Source organism: Oncorhynchus gorbuscha, linkage group LG10, assembly GCF_021184085.1.
Source record: "Oncorhynchus gorbuscha isolate QuinsamMale2020 ecotype Even-year linkage group LG10, OgorEven_v1.0, whole genome shotgun sequence".
NCBI classification, from domain to species: Eukaryota; Metazoa; Chordata; class Actinopteri; order Salmoniformes; family Salmonidae; genus Oncorhynchus; species Oncorhynchus gorbuscha.
In genome coordinates, this window is record NC_060182.1 from 38304612 (window position 1) to 38324945 (window position 20334).

General features: G+C 42.0%; 1 protein-coding gene across 5 annotated transcripts in view; it reads left to right on the forward strand.

Moving 5' to 3' along the window:
* Positions 1 to 351: 351 nt before the first annotated feature.
* LOC124046022 (nuclear factor of activated T-cells, cytoplasmic 2-like) overlaps positions 352 to 20334 on the forward strand; it is a 45542-nt gene continuing 25559 nt past the window's right edge. For 2 of the 5 annotated variants that reach the window (XM_046365946.1, XM_046365950.1), the window contains exons 1-5: positions 3458 to 3918; positions 6907 to 7836; positions 8029 to 8197; positions 12445 to 12647; positions 13379 to 13551. In XM_046365946.1, coding sequence (XP_046221902.1) covers positions 7499 to 7836; positions 8029 to 8197; positions 12445 to 12647; positions 13379 to 13551 — 883 coding nt within the window. In that variant the 5' untranslated portion in view covers positions 3458 to 3918; positions 6907 to 7498. Of the gene's footprint in view, positions 662 to 3457; positions 3931 to 6906; positions 7837 to 8028; positions 8198 to 12444; positions 12648 to 13378; positions 13552 to 20334 lie in introns of those variants that run through there. The other 3 variants (XM_046365947.1, XM_046365948.1, XM_046365949.1) reach the window with 3 other exon arrangements.

The window sequence follows — 20334 nt, forward strand, 5'->3', positions numbered from 1 at the left end:
ACATTAAAACTTTGTAGCCTAAAAAAGTTATGTACTACTGTATATAGTATACATAGGCCTACTGTTGAATTTTTTTTTAGCCCCTGTCCTGCAGTCATTTTTTTTCACATCCCTACAATGAAGTTCTTGTGTGCCACTGTCTGCGAGAAGCCACAGAAATGCCTTGGCGCAGGAGCCGGAGACGTCATGGATTCCTGAGTGTGGGCTTTGCAGGAAAGCCCTGAGTCTCCGAGATGGAGCCGCTCCAGGTTTCCATGGCAAAGCGCATAAACAGGAGGAAACACTGAGGGAATCCCGTTATTTTACAGCATTGGACCATTATAAACACCCAGAGCGGAGAAGGAAGCCGCTCTTGATACTCAAGTAATCCTTAGAGCAAGGAAAGAAGTTCAAACCATAACCATAGCTTGCTGGAGTCTATTTTAGCTCCATGTTTTTGAGTTTATAAAGGAGTATTGGAAGTCTAATATTTCATTTTTATATTGCCTTTTTTTATGCAAGTGGGTTTCTACTGCTATTATAGCAGAATAGTTTTTCATTTTGATATATATTTTAAACTTTATTTTCAAATGTTTAGAGAATCTTGGAGACTGGCACAGTACCACACCATGAGGTCGATGGATCAAGGTATGGATGCCGCGTGCTGAATAGTGATAATCTGGTAATTTATCAACCCTATTGATTTTCGAGTAGCCTAGTCCTAGACATGTGTTCATATATAATTGTACATTGTATAATCCACAAAATATGATATATTGACTGTGTAGTTGTATATCGTGTGTGGCATATCTGGACTGTCAGTTAGTGGTTTGGGTATCTAACTGATGCACATGAGTTGATCAGTTTATTCCATGGTGATTCCGCTATTTGCCTACATGACCTGGACAGCGGCGAGGGGAACGCTAGCGCTATGTAAGGTAGGCTACGCTACTGTAGTGGTAGACTTCACGTCATTGTAGTCACATGAAAATGAGCCTTCAGGTTGTAGTAGATTACATTTACATGTTTAACTATTAAAATAAAACATTCATGACTGCAAGCTATAATGAGCAGTAAGGTATCAAAATTCATACTAACAATATAAGATGTATAATAGGCATTGTTATCCGTTACCTAAAGCCTTACGGGGTTGGCTATGATAAAATATTAGCATTATGAATTGTGATTGATATGTGCACGCGCTCAGTGCGTCCTGGGGAGTTCATCTTCTATGTTGACAATACCAAGGCAAGATGAGTATGGCTATTGAAAAGTTTGGTTTGGGATGATTAAGGACACTATTAAACCTGCTTAGCTGATGTTTTGGCGGCGTCGAGAGGTGGAACTGCTTTGGACGGAGCGGTCAAAATCGGTGAGCAGCTGCTCGTGTAATAACTGTCTCGAAGCCATACCCATCCCACTCGCGTTGGAAGTTCACCGCGAGAAAATGTAGGCTATATAGAAATAATGACGCTCAAATGGGAAATAAATAAATAAAACGATGTGTAGGTTTACATCTCACATCACATCTCAGTGTTCGAACTTGTAAACAAGGCTGCATGGGATTTATCTCAATGCTACTCCGTGCAGACATGGCAATATAATGCCGGAGCAGCTTGTGGATTTGACAGCTCTACGTAATTCCTCCTCCCACACCGTCAAAACATTAACTAAGCAGATTTCGGCTAAAGCAGATCTGATTGAATCGGGCCCTTAAGGTCATCAATTATAAAAATGTGTAGGCTCTTTAATTTTTAAAACTTTTGACACATTTCTGCTATCAAGGCATTATTGTTCAGTTATTCCTGTTAGGAACAATTAGGACCCCTCCCAGACATATTTCCTACTTTTGCTGTAGGCCTAAACTTTCACAATGTACCTATTGTTGTATGGTGTTATGACAAGATGTTATTATAACGCAATAACTTTACAATGGTTGTTATAGCTGATACAGTAGGGTTTACAAATATAATACCTTCACATGGTCTTAAACTTGTTCCACTTGTTTAGACACGAAGGAGTCTAATTTTTCTGTCAATTTTTCTCAAGCCTGATCCTAGCTAGATCTGTCTGTGCTGTCTTACAATCTCATATGTTCATTGTCATGCCAAAGCACAAACTGACCTGGGACCAGCAGGCTAGCTCTCTCAATGCAATGTATATCAGGGCCCGTATTCATAAAGCATCTCAGAGAAGAATCGATGTGCTAAGGATCAAATAAAATACCATTTCAATTCCCCTTGTCCTTGTAAGGGTGTATGGCGACCTGTGCGCGAGCGGTTCGCTGATGTGAACAGAGTGCCCCATGGTGGAGGTGGGATTATGGTATGGGCAGGCATAAACTACTGACAATGAACACAATTGCATTTTATCAATGGCAATTTGAATAAACAGAGGTACCGTGAGGAGATCCTGGGGCACATTGTTGTGCCATTCAACCTCCGCCATCACCTCATGTTTCAGCGTGATAATGTATGGCCCCATGTTGCCAGGAGCTGTACACAATTCCTGGAAGCTGAAAATGTCCCAGTTCTTCCATGGCCTGCATACTCACCAGACATGTAACCCATTGAGCATGTTTGGAATGCTCTGGATCAACATGTGTTTTCCAGTTCCCGCCAATATCCAGTAACTTCACAAAGCCATTGAAAAGGAATGGGACAACATTCCACAGGCCACAATCAACAGCCTGATCTACTCTATGTGAAGGAGATGTGTCATGCTGCATGAGGCAAATGGTGGTCACACCAGATACTGACTGGTTTTCTGATCCATGCCCATACCTTTTTTAAGGTATCTGTGACCAACAGATGCATATCTGTATTCACAGTCATGTGAAATCCATAGATTAGGGCCTAATGAATTTATTTAAATTGACTGATTTCCTCATATGAACTGCAACTCTGTAAAATCTTTGAAATTGTTCCATGATACGTTTATATTTTTGTTCAGTGTAGTTTATAAAGGGTTTAAAAGTAAGTAATGAATGAAATAATGTATTCATTAGAACATAGACCATACCAGTAAACCCCCCAAACAATACAGAAAAAAAGGTAATTCATAATTATGTATGATAATGATGTATAATTATTCATTTTATGTATTGACTCATTGATACAGCATGGGTGGGTGAAAATGCTGCAATTACTGTAACTTTTAATTCAAACTGTAACGATATTGTGCACAATAGTAGCTTACAGTATACTATAGCCTACTTGGACACACTATCTTTACAGTTTGAATTAAAAGTTATAGTAAGATATATATATATATATATATATATATATATATATATATATATATATATATATATATATATATATATATATATATATATATATATCTTATATGTCATGCCTAATTGTTTGGTGCCAAACACCCGGGGGCAGCAGCACTTCAACTGTACCACTGATGCAACTCGTCACTGTGAAGTTGTGCACCTGCAACTGTTCTGTCAGTGATCATAGGGAGGCGTGATCACTCCGCGTTTGACACCTTGCATCGTATATATTTACTTTGTGAAATAGACACCCCTTGTCTCACCATGCGTTTAAGTTTGAAACAGGAAGCTTTAGCTACTATTACGATACTGATCATTCTTTTCAAAGCGTTTTACTGATGCATCAGGGTCGCATCATCGCTTCAATCGAGCAAGTAAATAGTCTCTCCGCCTCCATCGCCTCTGACATCGCATGGCCTTAGTGGATAAAGACAACAGCCAGCGTAATATCATTGATTCTACAAACTATATTTCCTTTCGTTTTTCTCATAACTTAACTGAGTAAATAAGACAGATGAACTCGTTTTACGACGGAAAAAACCCTAGTGATTTAGGGTTGGAAGAGGAACTGAGTCAAGTGAACTGCCAAGATGAGTTGGAGTTTGACTACCTGTTTGAATACGAACCACCTTGCGACAACTTTCCCGGGGAAGATCAAGGTTTGTCCAATGGTTTGTCAAGTCTCCCACGCGCTTTTCAACTTTTATATGCGTTATAGTACTTTAACGACAAATTACTTCTTAAACAATGTTCTGCTCTCAAAAACGTTTAATTCATTGGCGTCATTGAAAACAGATATACAGGAAGTAATTTTGACAATGTTATTTTTCTTCCACTTCTAGTTCTAGTAGTCATTACTAAACATAAATAAAAACGTTGACAAAAATGATACGATTGATCCTGTATTTCTTATGCATGTTTGTATACATTGTATAATCACACTGTAAAATAAGATGTTGATTCATTTGTAAGGCAACCAGCTGCAACAGGATTGTGAGTTGGCTCAACATTTGGGCATATAGCTGAACCAACATACATTCTCAAATTGAATTGTATGGTCATTCTTACTTAGAATTTTAGGTTGAGTGAACATACAATTCAACTTCAGAATTTTTTTGACATTATTTGCATATTTCACAGTGTGCTTTGCCTTGTGAGTGAATTGTACTTACAACTCATGACTGTATTTGTCAGCAACAGAGATTATGTCTTTCAGTCCTTTAGCCTTCACCAAGTGAGTGTCTAAGTGACTATGTTAACTTTACAATTAAAATCTGACAATACATTGCAAATGGCCGTTCATTGAGAGCCTAGGTACATCCTAACACAGTGGTCTAATACTCCTGTTTCAAGTTTCCCTACTGGTTTACAGTACTGATGTGCAGTTTGAACTATTTGTTTTTTTAACAAATCCTTTTACTGACTCTAGATTCATGATTCAACAAATGATACAGTTGGATTCAGATCTCCATCTCAACCTAAAATAAAAGTTAAAGAATAGGATTAAGCCAGTGGCTCAGATGGAACTATCCAAGCAATAGATGCATCTTCTTTAAATGTTGATATTTTGTTGCGTTGTCAACCAAACACAATCCAATATTACTTTTGTAATACAGTAAATAGCATAAAGTTAAGGCGATCTTACAGTATTTATTTGTCTTTAAAATTAGTAACACATCCCTGGACACATTTTGAGGTTACTGTAACAATAAATGTCTTCTTATGTAATAATAGAAAGTGTGCATGTTAAAGATAGCATGGAAATGTCACAGGTCTGTGGAGATCTTCACAATTGATATAACAAGCTGAGCAGAATCTCAAATGGCATTGACAACTTGCACCATGTACTTAAATAATCAATCCAGGTAATTTGGTTGTGCTAGTAGATGAAGCACAATGATAACACATTAAGTTGTTGTAAAATAAACGAAATATCTGACATTTTATTCCCATTTAAAAAATGATCGAAAGCACAGTGATATCACATTTAGGTAACAACTAAACCAAAAATCAGACATTGATTTTCCATTGGAATTTGGTTGTGTTTTTAGATGGTTGAAAGCATAGTGATAACTCATTGGGAATTCAATAAACTTTTGACTGTCTTTTTGAGGTTGGAATCTCATTGATCAACGTATCAACCAAATATGACCCAATTCTCCATGTTGAAATGACGTGGTGTGCCCAGTGAGTAGCAATCACAAATGTACATCGTTTGAAGCACACAGTCTCAGCCACGAATGACAGCTCCAGTAAGGCAATTATGGTGAGCGAGAGGCTTGTAGAATCACCCAGGACCCACCGGTAGTGGGTCCTGAGTGATCTGGGAATGACTGAATCCAAAGAACTAAATGTTATTTTGACTAAATGAGTTTAAAAGATCAGAGTCAATAAAAAGAACCAAACTTACCATCACTACTTTACAGGCCACATCACTTTGCAAGTCACATTATGCTGGCTTGCAAAGTGATGTATATTTTGTATTGGAATCCAGCCAGAGTGAGGATATCCAACAATTCATCCCAGGTGCCTGGTGAGGGGAGGACGGCTCACAACAATGGCTGGAATAGAATATCAGTTTTCAATGTTGATTAAACATCACATATAAGTTTTTTGGTTGAAATGACATGGAAACAACATTGATTCAACCAGTTTCTGCCCAGTGTGTTTGATTCCATTCAAGCCATTACTTTGAACCCATCCTCCCCAATTACATAGCCACCATGTGTTTGACAATATCAATCACTCACAACATGTATTGAGAATGACTGGCCAGGTAGGAAAGAGTTGTTAGAGGCTACATAAATCATATTAACTGTAACGGCCATCTTCGCAACGGGTACAATAAGTCAAACCATTAACAGATTGGATTGGTTTCAAAAAATGTATGTTATTTATGTTTGTGTTGCATAAGATTAATCAACCCATCAATGTACATGCAAAAATACAGGTATTGAAACAAACATTTCTGAAAATCAACCTGCAGTATGGCATGCTGGGAAATATGATAATAGTGGGTGTGGTTTTGATCAAACATGAAGTTGTAATTTTACTCAACAAGCTGGTTCAAATTCAGCTCACTTCGAGCAGTTTGTTGACTAAACAAACTTTAACACGTTAGCTCAAATTCTTGTCCTTCTGAAGTCCACTCAACTCAAAGAATAAAGCAATTGGTTAAGTTGATTACAGTGCATTGGTAGAGCTTGTATGAACACACTTTCCAACCACAAAACATCATGACATTTGTTTTATGTACATAATGGGTTAATGGTTACAAAAGGACGACCCTTTTGATGTGATTTGTGAATAATTTCCAAATCTAAGCCTTTTGTTTTATATGATTGTTAATCAAACTGATCTAAGGGATTGAATAAAAATGATTAACAATATGTTTATTTGAAATGGTTTTGATTAATTTGGATTAATTGATTAATTCAATAAACACATAATTTCAATTCAATGTGGCTCTCAACATGTGCATTTAAAACATGTACGTTTTGTAAGACGTGATTTCGGGGGAAAGTGAATATCTTTAGTGAGAAATGATTTTACAGACTATGGGCAATCCCTTTTATAAATCATGTATTTTGTTGTACTTTCATGTGTTTTCCTAATGATTTCTCTTCCTTGTTTCCTATCTCCTGTAGATGAGCCAAATCTCTCCTCACAGAGAGTCAGCCCTCCATCTGGTCTGGCCTACATCCAGGAGGAGGCTTCCCCCTACAGCATTAAGTGCAGTGAGCACAACCCAGAGAGCCTCTCTGGCTATGAGCACCTGGAAGCCAAAAACTACCTGGACCACTCCAGGCTTGGGGGCATTGCCCTGAGCCCCAGGATCGAGATCACACCGTCACGTGAGCACTACAGCGATGGACGAGATTCCCTGCAGAACCACACTCTGAACATCAGCCCCCGTCCCACCCTGACCGTCCCGGGCCACGAAAGCCTGGCCTACCGTGAGCCCCAGTGCTTGAGCCCAGCCTCCAGCAACTCCTCCACCAGCTGGCACTCAGAGAGCTACTCCCCCTGGGCCTCTCCCTGCGTGTCCCCTAGTAGTGGCCAGACCGGGGCTGGGGACCTCTGGCCCCGCTTCCAGAATATCCACACCGGCTCCCCCCCGCACCTCCCCGGGCACCTCCCCCCGCACAGAGGAGGGCTGCATCGCCCCCCCGCTCGCCCTCCCCATCCCTCAGGCCAGGATCCCGCTCCGCTTCCCCACAGGGCAAACGCACCTACGACATGTACAGGAACACCAGCCTGATCAACGGGATCCCTTCCAACAGTCCTTCCCCCCATAGGGGCCACGAGGAGCATCCCCAAAAGAACGCAGGGGCCCAATACGGGACCTCCAACAGTCTGGCTGAGGCCATGAACGGCTATGGCACTGTCCAGCCTGGTCTAGTCCCCACCAAGATAGTGAAGACAGCCAACCAGGCATATGCCTTCTACCCAGAGAACCACAGGGAGGTCAACTACCTGGTGTCCTGTGAGCAGGATGTTAAGAATAAAACTGGGGCTGAATCCTTCTTTGTGATCCCTCCCATCTGGACCAAGCAGATGGTCCCCAACCTCTGCAGGTGAATGGTGTAGGAAGCCTGTATAGGTGCATCGTGCAGTTTTATTATGAATCTGATTTAGTTGTATGTAGTAGTAGTAGTAGTATGTTTGTATGACCAAGCTTTCATTGCTCATTAGGAACCACAATTTAGCGTGCCTACTCATTGCACAAGACAAATTAATACTTTTCCCCCATGTCTTATTTCCTTTAGCATCCCATTGTCTTCTCTGCCCCCTCTGGAATGGCCTGTCCCCAGCCGTACAGACCAGTACAAGCTCCATGTTGACGTGCAGCCCAAGCCCCACCACCGAGCCCACTATGAGACAGAGGGGAGCAGAGGCGCGGTCAAAGCCCCCACTGGTGGTCATCCTGTTGTCCAGGTACGCTGCATCCCACTGGGCACAAACTTCAATTCAACGTCTGTTCCACTTTAGTTCAATGTCATTTCATTGAAATGACATGCAAACAAGGTTGATTTAATCAGTGTGTCCCCAGTGGAATGGCTCTGTATCACTTTTAGAAAATAAGTTGATTTATGGAAGTCTTTTTTGGTTCTTGATAGAATCTTTTCACCCAATGAAGCACCCTCATATAACCTTTTTAAGAACCCTTTGGTGAAAGGAATCTACCTTGAACCAAAAAGGATAATACATTTCTTGGAACCAAAAGTTATCCTACAGGTTCTAGGTAGCCGCCTTTAGTGTAGGACAGCCCTAATAGGAAGGCATGATGTGTGTAATGGTATTTTCTAGTCAGTACATAGCTATGCTACTACTGTCCCAGGGCCTGGCTTAGGAAAATTACTCCTGTGTGTTACTGTGTACGTTCTACAGTATATGTTATTTACCTCATCCTTTCTCTATCTCTCCCTTTCTCTCTATATCTTTCCCTTTCTATCTCTCCCTGTCTCTCTCCTTCTAACTTTCTCTTCTTCCTAGCAGCCTGCCACACTCACTGAAATGAGTTATAATGTGCACTGATATCTTATGCATGTCAGCTACTGTTTCATCGAGTCAACTCCCAGACTTGAATTCCAGCCATTATTACAGTAAACACCTTGCAGATTATTGTTTTTGTCTTCATTTACTATGAGCAACAGCTTTTGTGTTAATTGTTTCAAATCAAAGTGTCATGAGAACACTTGTCTTCTTGCAGAAAATACACTGCTGCTTTGCCTCTCACGGACCAAGGTTTTACCCACAAGCAGTTTTTTTTTTGGCCCATTTATACACAGGTCACATTACCCCCAGTGTACTCTGGAGACAGGAGTGGTGAACTTAAGTTCAGGCATACTCATATGAAAAAAAAGTTGAGTTTTGCTATATAGAGTTAGTATCACTTTTTTACATGTTCAATCTAAGCTGCACATAACAGAAGGCATTTCCACGTCGTCCATATATTTAGGAAAGAAGTAGGAAATAGAACATTCAGTTCATATTTTAATGTTTCCAAGGCAACATCTTGAAAGCGTACTTGTTGTTGTTGATTGCCAGAACCTGGCCAGGTGGAAATTAAGCATTTCTCACTTTCCATTTTCTCTGGCTCTCTTTGAGGTCAGTGAGCTGTGCCTGGTGTCGTCTGATCACGTGGCTGGCTAGGCGCGGCCAAACTACTCCCTCTCAGTACCAGACTCTGAACTTCCTCCACTTTAATTTTCCTAGTCCCACTCGCTCTGACTCACTCACTGCAACCATAGCAACCAGCTTCTCAGATGGCCTATTCTCAGATAGAATTCCTCTATTTTACTCATTGTGTCAGACTCAACTACCTGTGTTCAAGACCACTCAAGTCACTATAGTTTTTGCTTACATTGGACAGTTGTAAGGAGTTTCACCAGTGAAAAAGCTCTACAACAGTGAATGTGAATATTGTAATTCTCACTTGACTTTAAAGAGGAAACTATGCTGTAGGCTACTCAGGTTCCTGGGATGTGACTCTTTCTCTCGGTCAGCCCCCCCATGCCTGTTTCTCTGTCTGTCTGTCTGTCTGTCTGTCTGTCTGTCTGTCTGTCTGTCTGTCTGTCTGTCTGTCTGTCTGTCTGTCTGTCTGTCTGCCTGTCTGCCTGTCTGCCTGTCTGCCTGTCTGCCTGTCTGCCTGTCTGCCTGTCTGCCTGTCTGCCTGTCTGCCTGTCTGCCTGTCTGCCTGTCTGCCTGTCTGCCTGTCTGCCTGTCTGCCTGTCTGCCTGTCTCTGTGTCTCTCTGTCTGTCTGTCTGTCTGCCTCTCTCTGTGTCTCTCTGTCTCTCTGTATGTCTGAGCAACAAGGAAATTAGATGAGATGTGATCTCTGCCATGCCTCTTTCAGCCAAACTCTGCCCCCTCACTATACTCTTTTCACCTGTCGTAAAATACACACACACACACAGATTAGTGGAGAGACCAGAGACTACCTCGGAAGGAAGCATGCAAAAACCACAATGTGTGAACTTGCAACTAAAATTATCTTTCTGAAAAATCATGAGCTTGAAAATGTGTGTGTGTGTGAGACAGATGGGGTTTTAGTGATGAGTTAAGAGAACTATGTAAAGTGTAGACGTCTGACAAGGTTGCAAGCATATTTTGATTATTTATCTGAATATTGGCAACAACTAGGCCTACAGCTACTTTGCAATTGTATGCAATGATTTTGATAAATAATTGTGATTAGGAGTTTTACATCATGTTATAAACATGTATTTACTATGTCGCCACCTCCAATTCTCCAAACCATTCCACTGTAGAAGTACTGGAATTAATGTAGACCTAGTCTTTATTTTGTCTTGAAAGTATCCGTGGCACATGTGGCTAAACTAAGGCAGTCATATTCTAATAAGCATGCCAATGAATGATAGTGATTCCTATGGAGCTCCTTTGAATTCCTGCTAGCTGATATTCAAGGTTGAGGATACTATAATGTTTCCAGCAGTGAGTGTTTCTGCTGAGCCAACATCTAAGTAATTTAGCAGACACTCTTATCCAAAACAACTTAGAGTAGTGAGTGCATACATTTCCATATATGTTTTGCACTGGTCCCACATTGTAATCGAACAAACAACCCTGGCATTGCAAGCGCCATGCTCTACCAACTGAGCCACATGTGACCCCACCAGGCTACCCTACCAGGGGGTTAGCTTTATGTTCATCTAAAAATGTTAGCAGGAAACTGTCAAAGAAGATGTAGTTAAAGAGTCATTCACCCTCAAAAAGCACAAGAAAGTGGATTTCAACACCAACCATCTCAGATTGTTCTGAAATGGTTTTGTTTCTGTAGTTAGAAAAAGATAATATGAGCATCACTGCAACATTATTTTGGTGAAAAATATTTGAACTCTAATTGATTGCCCCCAAATTGTACATTTAAACGTATAGCATTTATGTAATATTTAATAAATATAGTACCCAATATCCAATTTTTACCAAACCTCTTCTTAACAATGATTGAGGAATCCAATTAAATGGTCAAAAGCCACCCATGGACCACCCAATTCCCACACCAAGTAGTATGAATCTGCGGCTTGGAGTACAGTTTAATCATACTCTGTTATGTATTCTCAGTGAATTTGGTGGGGATTTTTCACCTGTTCAGAGAAATTAGCCATTAAGTTGCATTTCCCCCCATAAATTAGTGTGAAAGTTCCAGAATGTGCCACTATTCCTGCTACTGCCAACCTATTATCCCTTTTGCTGATCTATTGTGTTTATTAAATGGCTCACAACAATGGTTTGTAGAAAACCAATAACTTTTGCTCAAGATGAAAATGAATTGTGTCCTCACAAGTCAAGCCAGTCCTCCATGAAAGCAATCAAATGTGTCCTTCTCTTAGCAACGAATGCCTCATCCAACTCTCCTAAAAGGTCCAACAATTCATGGAGGTCTGGCATAAATTGTGAGGATGACCACACCATTTATTTGCATCATGAGCAAAAGCTATTGGTTTTCTACTCAAGGTTGCAACATAAATGATGTGACCAATTTAGTAAACACAAGAAACCAGCAACATTTGATAAAATGGTGTGGCAGTAGAAGGAACAACATAATCTATTGGGCAAAACCTGGCATTTTTACTAATTTATTGGGAAATATGCGAGCAACTTCAATGGCTAATTTATCTGAACAGGGGGAAAAAACATCCACAAATTCACTGAGAATACATTACATAGTATGAATAAACAATACTCCAATCCGCGGCTTCATACTACTTGCTAAAACCATAAAGAACTGATATTGGATATTTGGGTGGGCTTAGATGCTTGTTTGGGGGGGGGTCCATGGGTGACTTGACCATTTATTTGGATTCCTCAGGTCTTGATAATTGTTAAGAAGAGGTTTGGTTCAAATCGGATGTTGGGTTTTATGTTTATTGAATAGTAGTTGAATCCTATAAAATTAAAATTTCAACAAAATAATGTTGCAGGAATGCTTATGTTATTTATTTTTTAACTACAGAAACCATTTCAGGAGCATCTGAGATGGTGGGTGTCATAGCTTGCTGAAATTAAATTTAATGACCATATAGGCAAATAATGAGAAATTATTAGGGGGGGTCAGAACAGGCAGAATAGGAACTTGAAAAACTACCCATTATGAAAAGTGTGAACATCTTGACTTCATGTAAAAAAAAAAAAATTTATTTATTAGAGTTTCTTCCAGTTGCATGGCTACAGGGGAAAGGAGCCACTGGGCCTGCAGATCTTCATCGGGACCGCAGATGAGAGGATCCTGAAGCCCCACGCTTTCTACCAGGTTCACCGCATCACGGGCAAGACGGTTACCACCACCAGCTACGAGAAGATCATCAACTCCACCAAAGTCCTGGAGATCCCTCTGGAGCCCAAGAACGACATGAAAGCAATGTGAGAGAAGTTAGAGTAGGGATTCATGTGAAACACCACCCATACAAAGCAGTGTCCTTTGAAGACTGGTTCAAACAGTATTTGTTTTCTTTCAAACTTGTTGAGCCTGTTTACTGAGCCTGTCTCCAATGCCACCAGATAAGCGGGAAAAATGTAAACTGATGGGAATATTCCATTGGTTCCAGGCATGCTCTTTTTCTCTCCACAATTTTGTGGTATCCAATTGATAGTTAAAGTCTTGTCTCATCGCTGCAACTCCCGTAAGGACTCAGGAGAGGCGAAGGTCGAGAGCCGTGCATCCTCCGAAACACAACCAAGCCGCACTGCTTTTTGACACAATGCCCACTTAATCCGGAAGCCAGCATCACCAATGTTTCAGAGGAAAACACCGTACACCTGGCTATGTCAGCATGCACTGCTCCCAGTCTGCCACAGGAGTCGCTAGTGCACGGTGGGACAAGGACATCCCTGCCGGCCAAACCCTCCCCTAACCCGGACGACGCTGGGCCAATTGTGCACCGCACCAGGCTGCGACAGAGCCTGGTTGCACAGTGCCTTAGACCACCGTACCACTTGGGAGGCTGTGCCAGACATGCTCAATCAAGTTTTTGAAATAAAACTCATACTAATTGAACCTAGATCTGATCTCATGAACCATATCAGTTGTGATCATAATGCAACACATGGGTATCTGTACAAGGCTTACAGTAGTTAATCCTCCTATCTCACAGAATCGACTGTGCTGGGATCCTGAAGCTCAGGAATGCTGATATTGAGCTGAGGAAGGGCGAGACGGACATCGGACGAAAGAACACTCGTGTGCGTCTAGTGTTCCGTGTGCATATACCCCAACCTAATGGGCAACACATCTCACTGCAAACCGCCTCCCATCCTATTGAGTGCTGTAAGTACATTCATAGTTATTCATAGTTATTTATTTAAAATGTATTTAACCAGGTCCCATTGAGGCCAGAATACCTATTTTCAAAGGCAGACATATTACCCGTGCTCTTTAGTGTGATAAACATATAGTCTGTGGTTCTATGTGGTCTTTCCCTTCTTTAGCCTTCTATTGATGTGCTATAATTAATTCAATAAGGCCTGAGGGGGTGTGGTATAGTGGCCATACCACAAACCCATGTGGTGCCTTATTGCCATTATAAACTGGATGCCAACCTAAATAGATCATTAAACAAGTATTTTAGCTTCATACCCATAATATAATGTTGGATATACACATAGCTGAAATGCTGTTTCAGGCAATCAGCACCCAGGACCCAAAGTACCTGATTTATAATGTGATTTAGATTTAACACGTGGTTATAGTGTTTTTTGATGTTACACAATGCAGGACATTTCCGTGTATGTTTTCTCTTCCCTGTTTTCATTGCACTGATGTTAACCAGAGGTAACACACATAATGAATAAACATGGCTAAACTCAGAGTAGAGCTGATAGTCCAGGCACATGGATGTACAAAGACTCTTTTATGATAAGGCTAGCAGCTCTCAAACCTCAACTCTTTTAGGTGTGTGTTTGTTGTGTGTGTGTTTATGCGAGTGTGTGTGTTTGTGTGCTTGTGTGTGTCTGAATCCTAGTTAAAAGCAAAACATTATTTACGTGTAGGCTAACATGTCCAGGGAACATGAAGTCCATGTACCAGTGTATGCTATGCCAGTGACGTGCGTAGAGGTTGGTGGTTTTGTAGGCACTGGCTATCAAAGCCAGATTTACTCGCAAATAAACAATGAAGCCCAAGTTCACCATACAACAGACAGCTCCAACAACCAGAGTGACATAGGCTATTAACCAAAATTTTCATGAAATGTAAATACCAATGTAGCCAAGCGATAACCTCCAATGGCAGGATATTTCAAATCATCTGACAAAATAACACACTGCTTAACTCAGCTCAGCCATATACCAATGTAGCATCCACAGCTGGGGGCTGAGGGGGGTCTATATAACAAGTGCAAACAGTGAGATATTTCTGGAAAGGTGGATTTTTAAAAGGAGAAGCTCTAACTGTTTGTGCATAGACCTGGGTAGTATAACAGAATTCTGCAGGCTATCTCTGCAGTAGAATGCAACTCTGCAACCTTTGGCATTTCTATCTTGACAGAAAATGTTGGACATTTCTGAATTTTTGGTGGTCTTCCTATGCCATGTTTCAGACACGGCTAGGACATCAGGGTTGGCGGAGTGTGCTAAAGCAGTGAATAAAACACCCTGTCGTTCTCAACTAACATCAAGGCGGTGGCCCGTTCCTGTAGGTTCATGCTCTACAACATCCGCAGATTACGACCCTGCCTCACACAGGAAGCGGCGCAGGTCCTAATCCAGGCACTTGTCATCTCCCGTCTGGATTACTGCAACTCGCTGTTGGCTGGGCTCCCTGCCTGTGCCATTAAACCCCTACAACTCATCCAGAACGCCGCAGCCCGTCTAGTGTTCAACCTTCCCAAGTTCTCTCACGTCACCCCGCTCCTCCGCTCTCTCCACTGGCTTCCAGTTGAAGCTCGCATCCGCTACAAGACCATGGTGCTTGCCTACGGAGCTGTGAGGGGAACGGCACCTCAGTACCTCCAGGCTCTGATCAGGCCCTACACCCAAATAAGGGCACTGCGTTCATCCACCTCTGGCCTGCTCGTCTCCCTACCACTGAGGAAGTACAGTTCCCGCTCAGCCCAGTCAAAACTGTTCGCTGCTCTGGCTCCCCAATGGTGGAACAAACTCCCTCACGACGCCAGGACAGCGGAGTCAATCACCACCTTCCGGAGACACCTGAAACCCCACCTCTTTAAGGAATACTTAGGATAGGATAAAGTAATCCTTCTCACCCCCCTCCTCCCCCCCTTAAAATATTTAGATTCACTATTGTAAAGTGGCTGTTCCACTGGATGTCATAAGGTGAATGCACCAATTTGTAAGTCGCTCTGGATAAGAGCGTCTGCTAAATGACTTAAATGTAAATGTAAATGTAAAACACACTTAGGGAGGAGGCTTCTGAGGTTAACGTGCATGAAACCAAGGCTTTTATGGTTACAGAAGTCAACAAATGAGAGCGCCTGGGGAATAGGTGTGATGCTGGGGGCTACAGGGCCTGGATTAACCTCTACATCACCAGAGGATAAGGGTATGACTAAAGGCTATAAGAACTGCTCGTCTAGTGCGTTGGGAACATGAGAATAAAAGGGGCAGATTTCTGGGCATGTTAGAATAGATTCAGGGCATAATGTACAGACAAGGGTACGGTAGGATGTGAGTACAGTGGGGGTAAACCTATGCATTGAGTGACGATGAGAGAGCTTGCATCTCTGGAGACACCAGCTAAGCCAGGTGAGGTCTCCCCATGTGTGGGGTGTGTGACAAAAGAGCTACCTAAGGCATGTTGAGCAGGACTAACTAGGGGCTCTAAAGTGAAATAAAACAATAACTAACCGAAACAGCAGAAGACAAGGCATATTGACGTAAGAGAGAGGTATGTGTAGCCGAGTGATCATAGGGTCCAATGAGCAGCAATAGGTGAGTCCGGGAGCCGTTCGGTAGTCGCTAATATGCTAGGCGAGCGGGAGGCACGGTGTTCAGAAAGCTAGTGGGCCGTGGCTAGCAGACGGGTCTTCGGCAACATCGCAACGGAAAAACCTGTTGAAACCACATCGGACGATTACGGTGGCAGACCAGTCGTGATGGATAGGCGGGGCTCCGTGTCGGCAATAAAGGGTCCAGGCCAATTGGCAAAAGAGGTATTATAGCCCACGAATTAGCGGGTATACCTCTTCGACTAGCCGGGAGATGGTTCTACCTTGACACTAGCTCAAGGCTAACTGGTGCTTGCTTCGGTACAGAGGCATTAGCAAGCAGTAGCCACTCGGTTGTAGCTAGCTAGCTGCGATGATCTGGTGTGACTACTAGCTAGTAGCTAGTTAGCTGGCTAGTTTCTGATGGAGTTTCCAGTTATAACGTATAAAATAGCAGATCCATACCACATTGGGTGAGGCGGGTTGCAGGAAAGTATATTTCGGTCATAGGTAGAAAGTGAAAAAACGATAAACTCCATATTTACATGGGACAAGACAAACACACGTCCGACAGCTACGCCATCTGGGATACAAAGTTACCAGAACATTCGTTTGGTGGCGGAAAATGTTCACAAACACACATTTTTTCAAACATAAACATAAACACTGTCCAGTTGTGCTGATGATTATACAATGTTTATATAAAACATTTGCCTCGCGTTGCAAGAACATTACCAGTAGGATGACTATTTTCCTGAAAATCTACCAAGTTTCAATCAGAAGTGCCCATTTAAAGCATTTAAAACCAAAATATGGTCACTATGCCAAGTTTCTCCCAAAATAATATTGTCGCTGCACCACATTTCCAGCTTGACTGCTCTATGTTAAGATTTCACAGCAAGGGAAACTGATATTTAGTAACGACAGAGTAACTTTGATCGCCAATGACATTGTTGTGAAATGCGAAACAGGCCGTTTATAAATTCAGAGTGTTGTCATGTTTCTTCATTAATTCAGCGCATTTCATCTCGACACAGAGTGTGCTCAGGACACACAGAGCTCACCCCGAGTAGGCTGAAGTGTTATCGAATCATACAAACTTTGTAATGGCAGTCAAACAAAAGTCAAATGACCAAAGTTGCTAAGCTTGCTAAATAACTGTCAAATTACAGAACATCTCAGATTTGGCAAAATCGAGTTGATGACTATACAGATAACTCATGAATAGTGGGGAGATAAAAAGAGGAAATGTTTTGAATATCTAGGCCTAAACGCTGTTTCCTCGTCTCCTCACTCCGCTGCCGCCCTCTCCCACAACGTTTAAATCAATATTGCCTACTGTTTTCTAGAAATGTGGCTTTTTTTGGGGGTTTGAGCTCCTTTCATTTCTGTGATATCAGAATAGGCCTGAGCTCAGGCTTCAGCTCGCCAGTCTTGGGTCGGACCAGGATCGAGTTTTCAGTTCTGATGAGAACTCTGAACTGCATTCAGGACTCATGTGCAGTCTGGCAGTGTCAATTTTGCGTGTGCTTTGATTTTATGGCGACTTTGTTTGAAGTAAATACACTACGCTAAAGGGTTCCATCCGACAGCCTGTTTGGATAATGTGCTATTTCATTTTTGGCCAATCTGCTGCATGTTGTGTATTTTGTAGAATTACATTAGTGAGACTTTGGGGGAAAATGTTGTAATTTCCCGGGTCTTGTCATATTTTGGGGGGAAATGTGAAGAGTGGTCCCGGGACAGTTCTGGAATCCCGGTTACCAGTGCTAATCCCTAGTTCCCAGAACACGTTTCGTCTACTCTTTAAAGGTTCCCAGGTTGTGGGAACAGTCTGGTGGGAACATTGTGCGGACATCACAAAAGATATGTTCACAAAACACAAAAACTGTCCAGTTGTGCGGATGATTGAACAATGTTTCTTTTAGTTAAGGTACAAAATAATTCACCTGACCATACAAGTTCACAGAACACATTCTTAATGTTCTTTAAAAGTTCCTTACACATTCATTTCGGTTGTGGTAACATTGTGGGGACATGACGAGATATGTTCCCATAACACAAAACTGTCCAGTTGTGCTGATAATTACAATGTTTTTACTATGTTGAAAAAACAAGCCTGATCTTGCAAAAACATTTCTAGAACACATTTGGTATGTTCTTTAAAAGTTCCTAAAATATCTATTTAGGCTGTGGGGATATTGAAGGGATATGACAACAGATAGTTTCCCTAACACAAAATCTGTCCAGTTGTGATGACATTCTCACAATAGTTCTATCAGCGTGCACAAAACATTCCCGCAATGTTTTTAGAATGTTATTCCTATGTTCCCAGAATGATTAAAAATCAATTTTGAACAGTCCATGGGGGTTTATTTCATGTGTTAGTGTTATCTTACTGTTGAGGAAGTTAGTTGTACAAAAAAAGATCCATGTGGAAACACACATGGCAATTATTTGGAATCACATGACAATTTATTAGACATTTATTGTAAAATGTAGATTTTACCATAGTTTGTTGGTAGTTGTAAGTGAGGATAGAACCTGGGAACTTTGGAGTGTTTCTGGAATGAATCCAGTGCATCACAGGGATGGGACTAACACAAATACACAAGCTGTTCACACCTTTACTCTGACTTCCAGGTTGTGGTCTTTGTCTTTGCAAAAGAGGATACCAATAAGTATCCTCTATTCTTTCTTACTCCACCAATCTTCTTTACATACTGTAAAGTTGGGATGATTTGACTTTTATTTTCACTACAAACTTGATTTCAGAAATCGTGTAAAAATGTTGCCTGGCAGATTGGAGTGAGGGGTATATAAACTCAGCAAAAAAAAGAAACTTCCTCTCACTGTCAACTGCGTTCATTTTCTGCAAACTTAACATGTGTAAATATTTGAATGAACATAACAAGATTCAACAACTGAGACATACACTGAACAAGTTCCACAGACATGTGACTAACAGAAATTGAAAAATGTGTCCCTGAACAAAGGGGGGGTTAAAATCAAAAGTAACAGTCAGTATCTGGTGTGTCCACCAGCTGCATTAAGTACTGCAGTGCATCTCCTCCTCATGGACTGCACCAGATTTGCCAGTTCTTGCTGTGAGATGTTACCCCACTCTTCCACCAAGGCACCTGCATGTTCCCGGACATTTCTGGGGGGGAATGGCCCTAGCCCTCACCCTCTGATACAACAGGTCCCAGATGTGCTCAATAGGATTGAGATCTGGGCTCTTCACTGGCCATGGCCGAACACTGACATTCCTGTCTTGCAGGAAATCATGCACAGAATGAGCAGTATGGCTGGTGGCATTGTCATGCTGGAGGGTCATGTCAGGATGAGCCTGCAGGAAGAAGACCACATGAGGGAGGAGGATGTCTTCCCTGTAACGCAAAGCGTTGAGATTGCCTGCAATGACAACAAGCTCAATCCAATGATGCTGTGACACACCGCCCCAGACCATGACGGACCCTCCACCTCCAAATCGATCCTGCTCCAGAGTACAGGCCTCGGTGTAACACTCATTTCTTCGACTATAAACGCAAATCAGACCATCACCCCTGGTGAGACAAATCTTTGACTCGTCAGTGAAGAGCACTTTTTGCCAGTCCTGTCTGGTCCAGCGACGGTGGGTTTGTGCCCATAGGCAACATTGTTGCCGGTGATGTCTGGTGAAGATCTGTCTTACAACAGGCCTACAAGCCCTCAGTCCAGCCTCTCTCAGCCTATTGCGGACAGTCTGAGCACTGATGGAGGGATTGTGCATTCCTGGTGTAACTCACGCAGGTGTGATGTTTGGATATACCGATCCTGCGAGGACGATCAGCTGTCCATCCTGTCTCCCTGTAGGGCTGTCTTAGGCATCTCACAGTACAGACATTGCAATTTATTGCTCTGGCCACATCTGCAGTCCTCATGCCTCGTTGCAGCATGCCTAAGGCACGTTCACGCAGATGAGCAAGGACCCTGGGCATCTTTATTTTGGGGTTTATCAGAGTCCGTAGAAAGGCCTCTTTAGTGTCCTAGGTTTTTATAACTGTGACCTTAATTACCTACCGTCTATAAGCTGTTAGTGTCTTAGCGACCGTTCCGCAGGTGCATGTTCATTAATTGTTTATGGTTCATTGAACAAGCATGGGAAACAGTGTTTAAACCCTTTA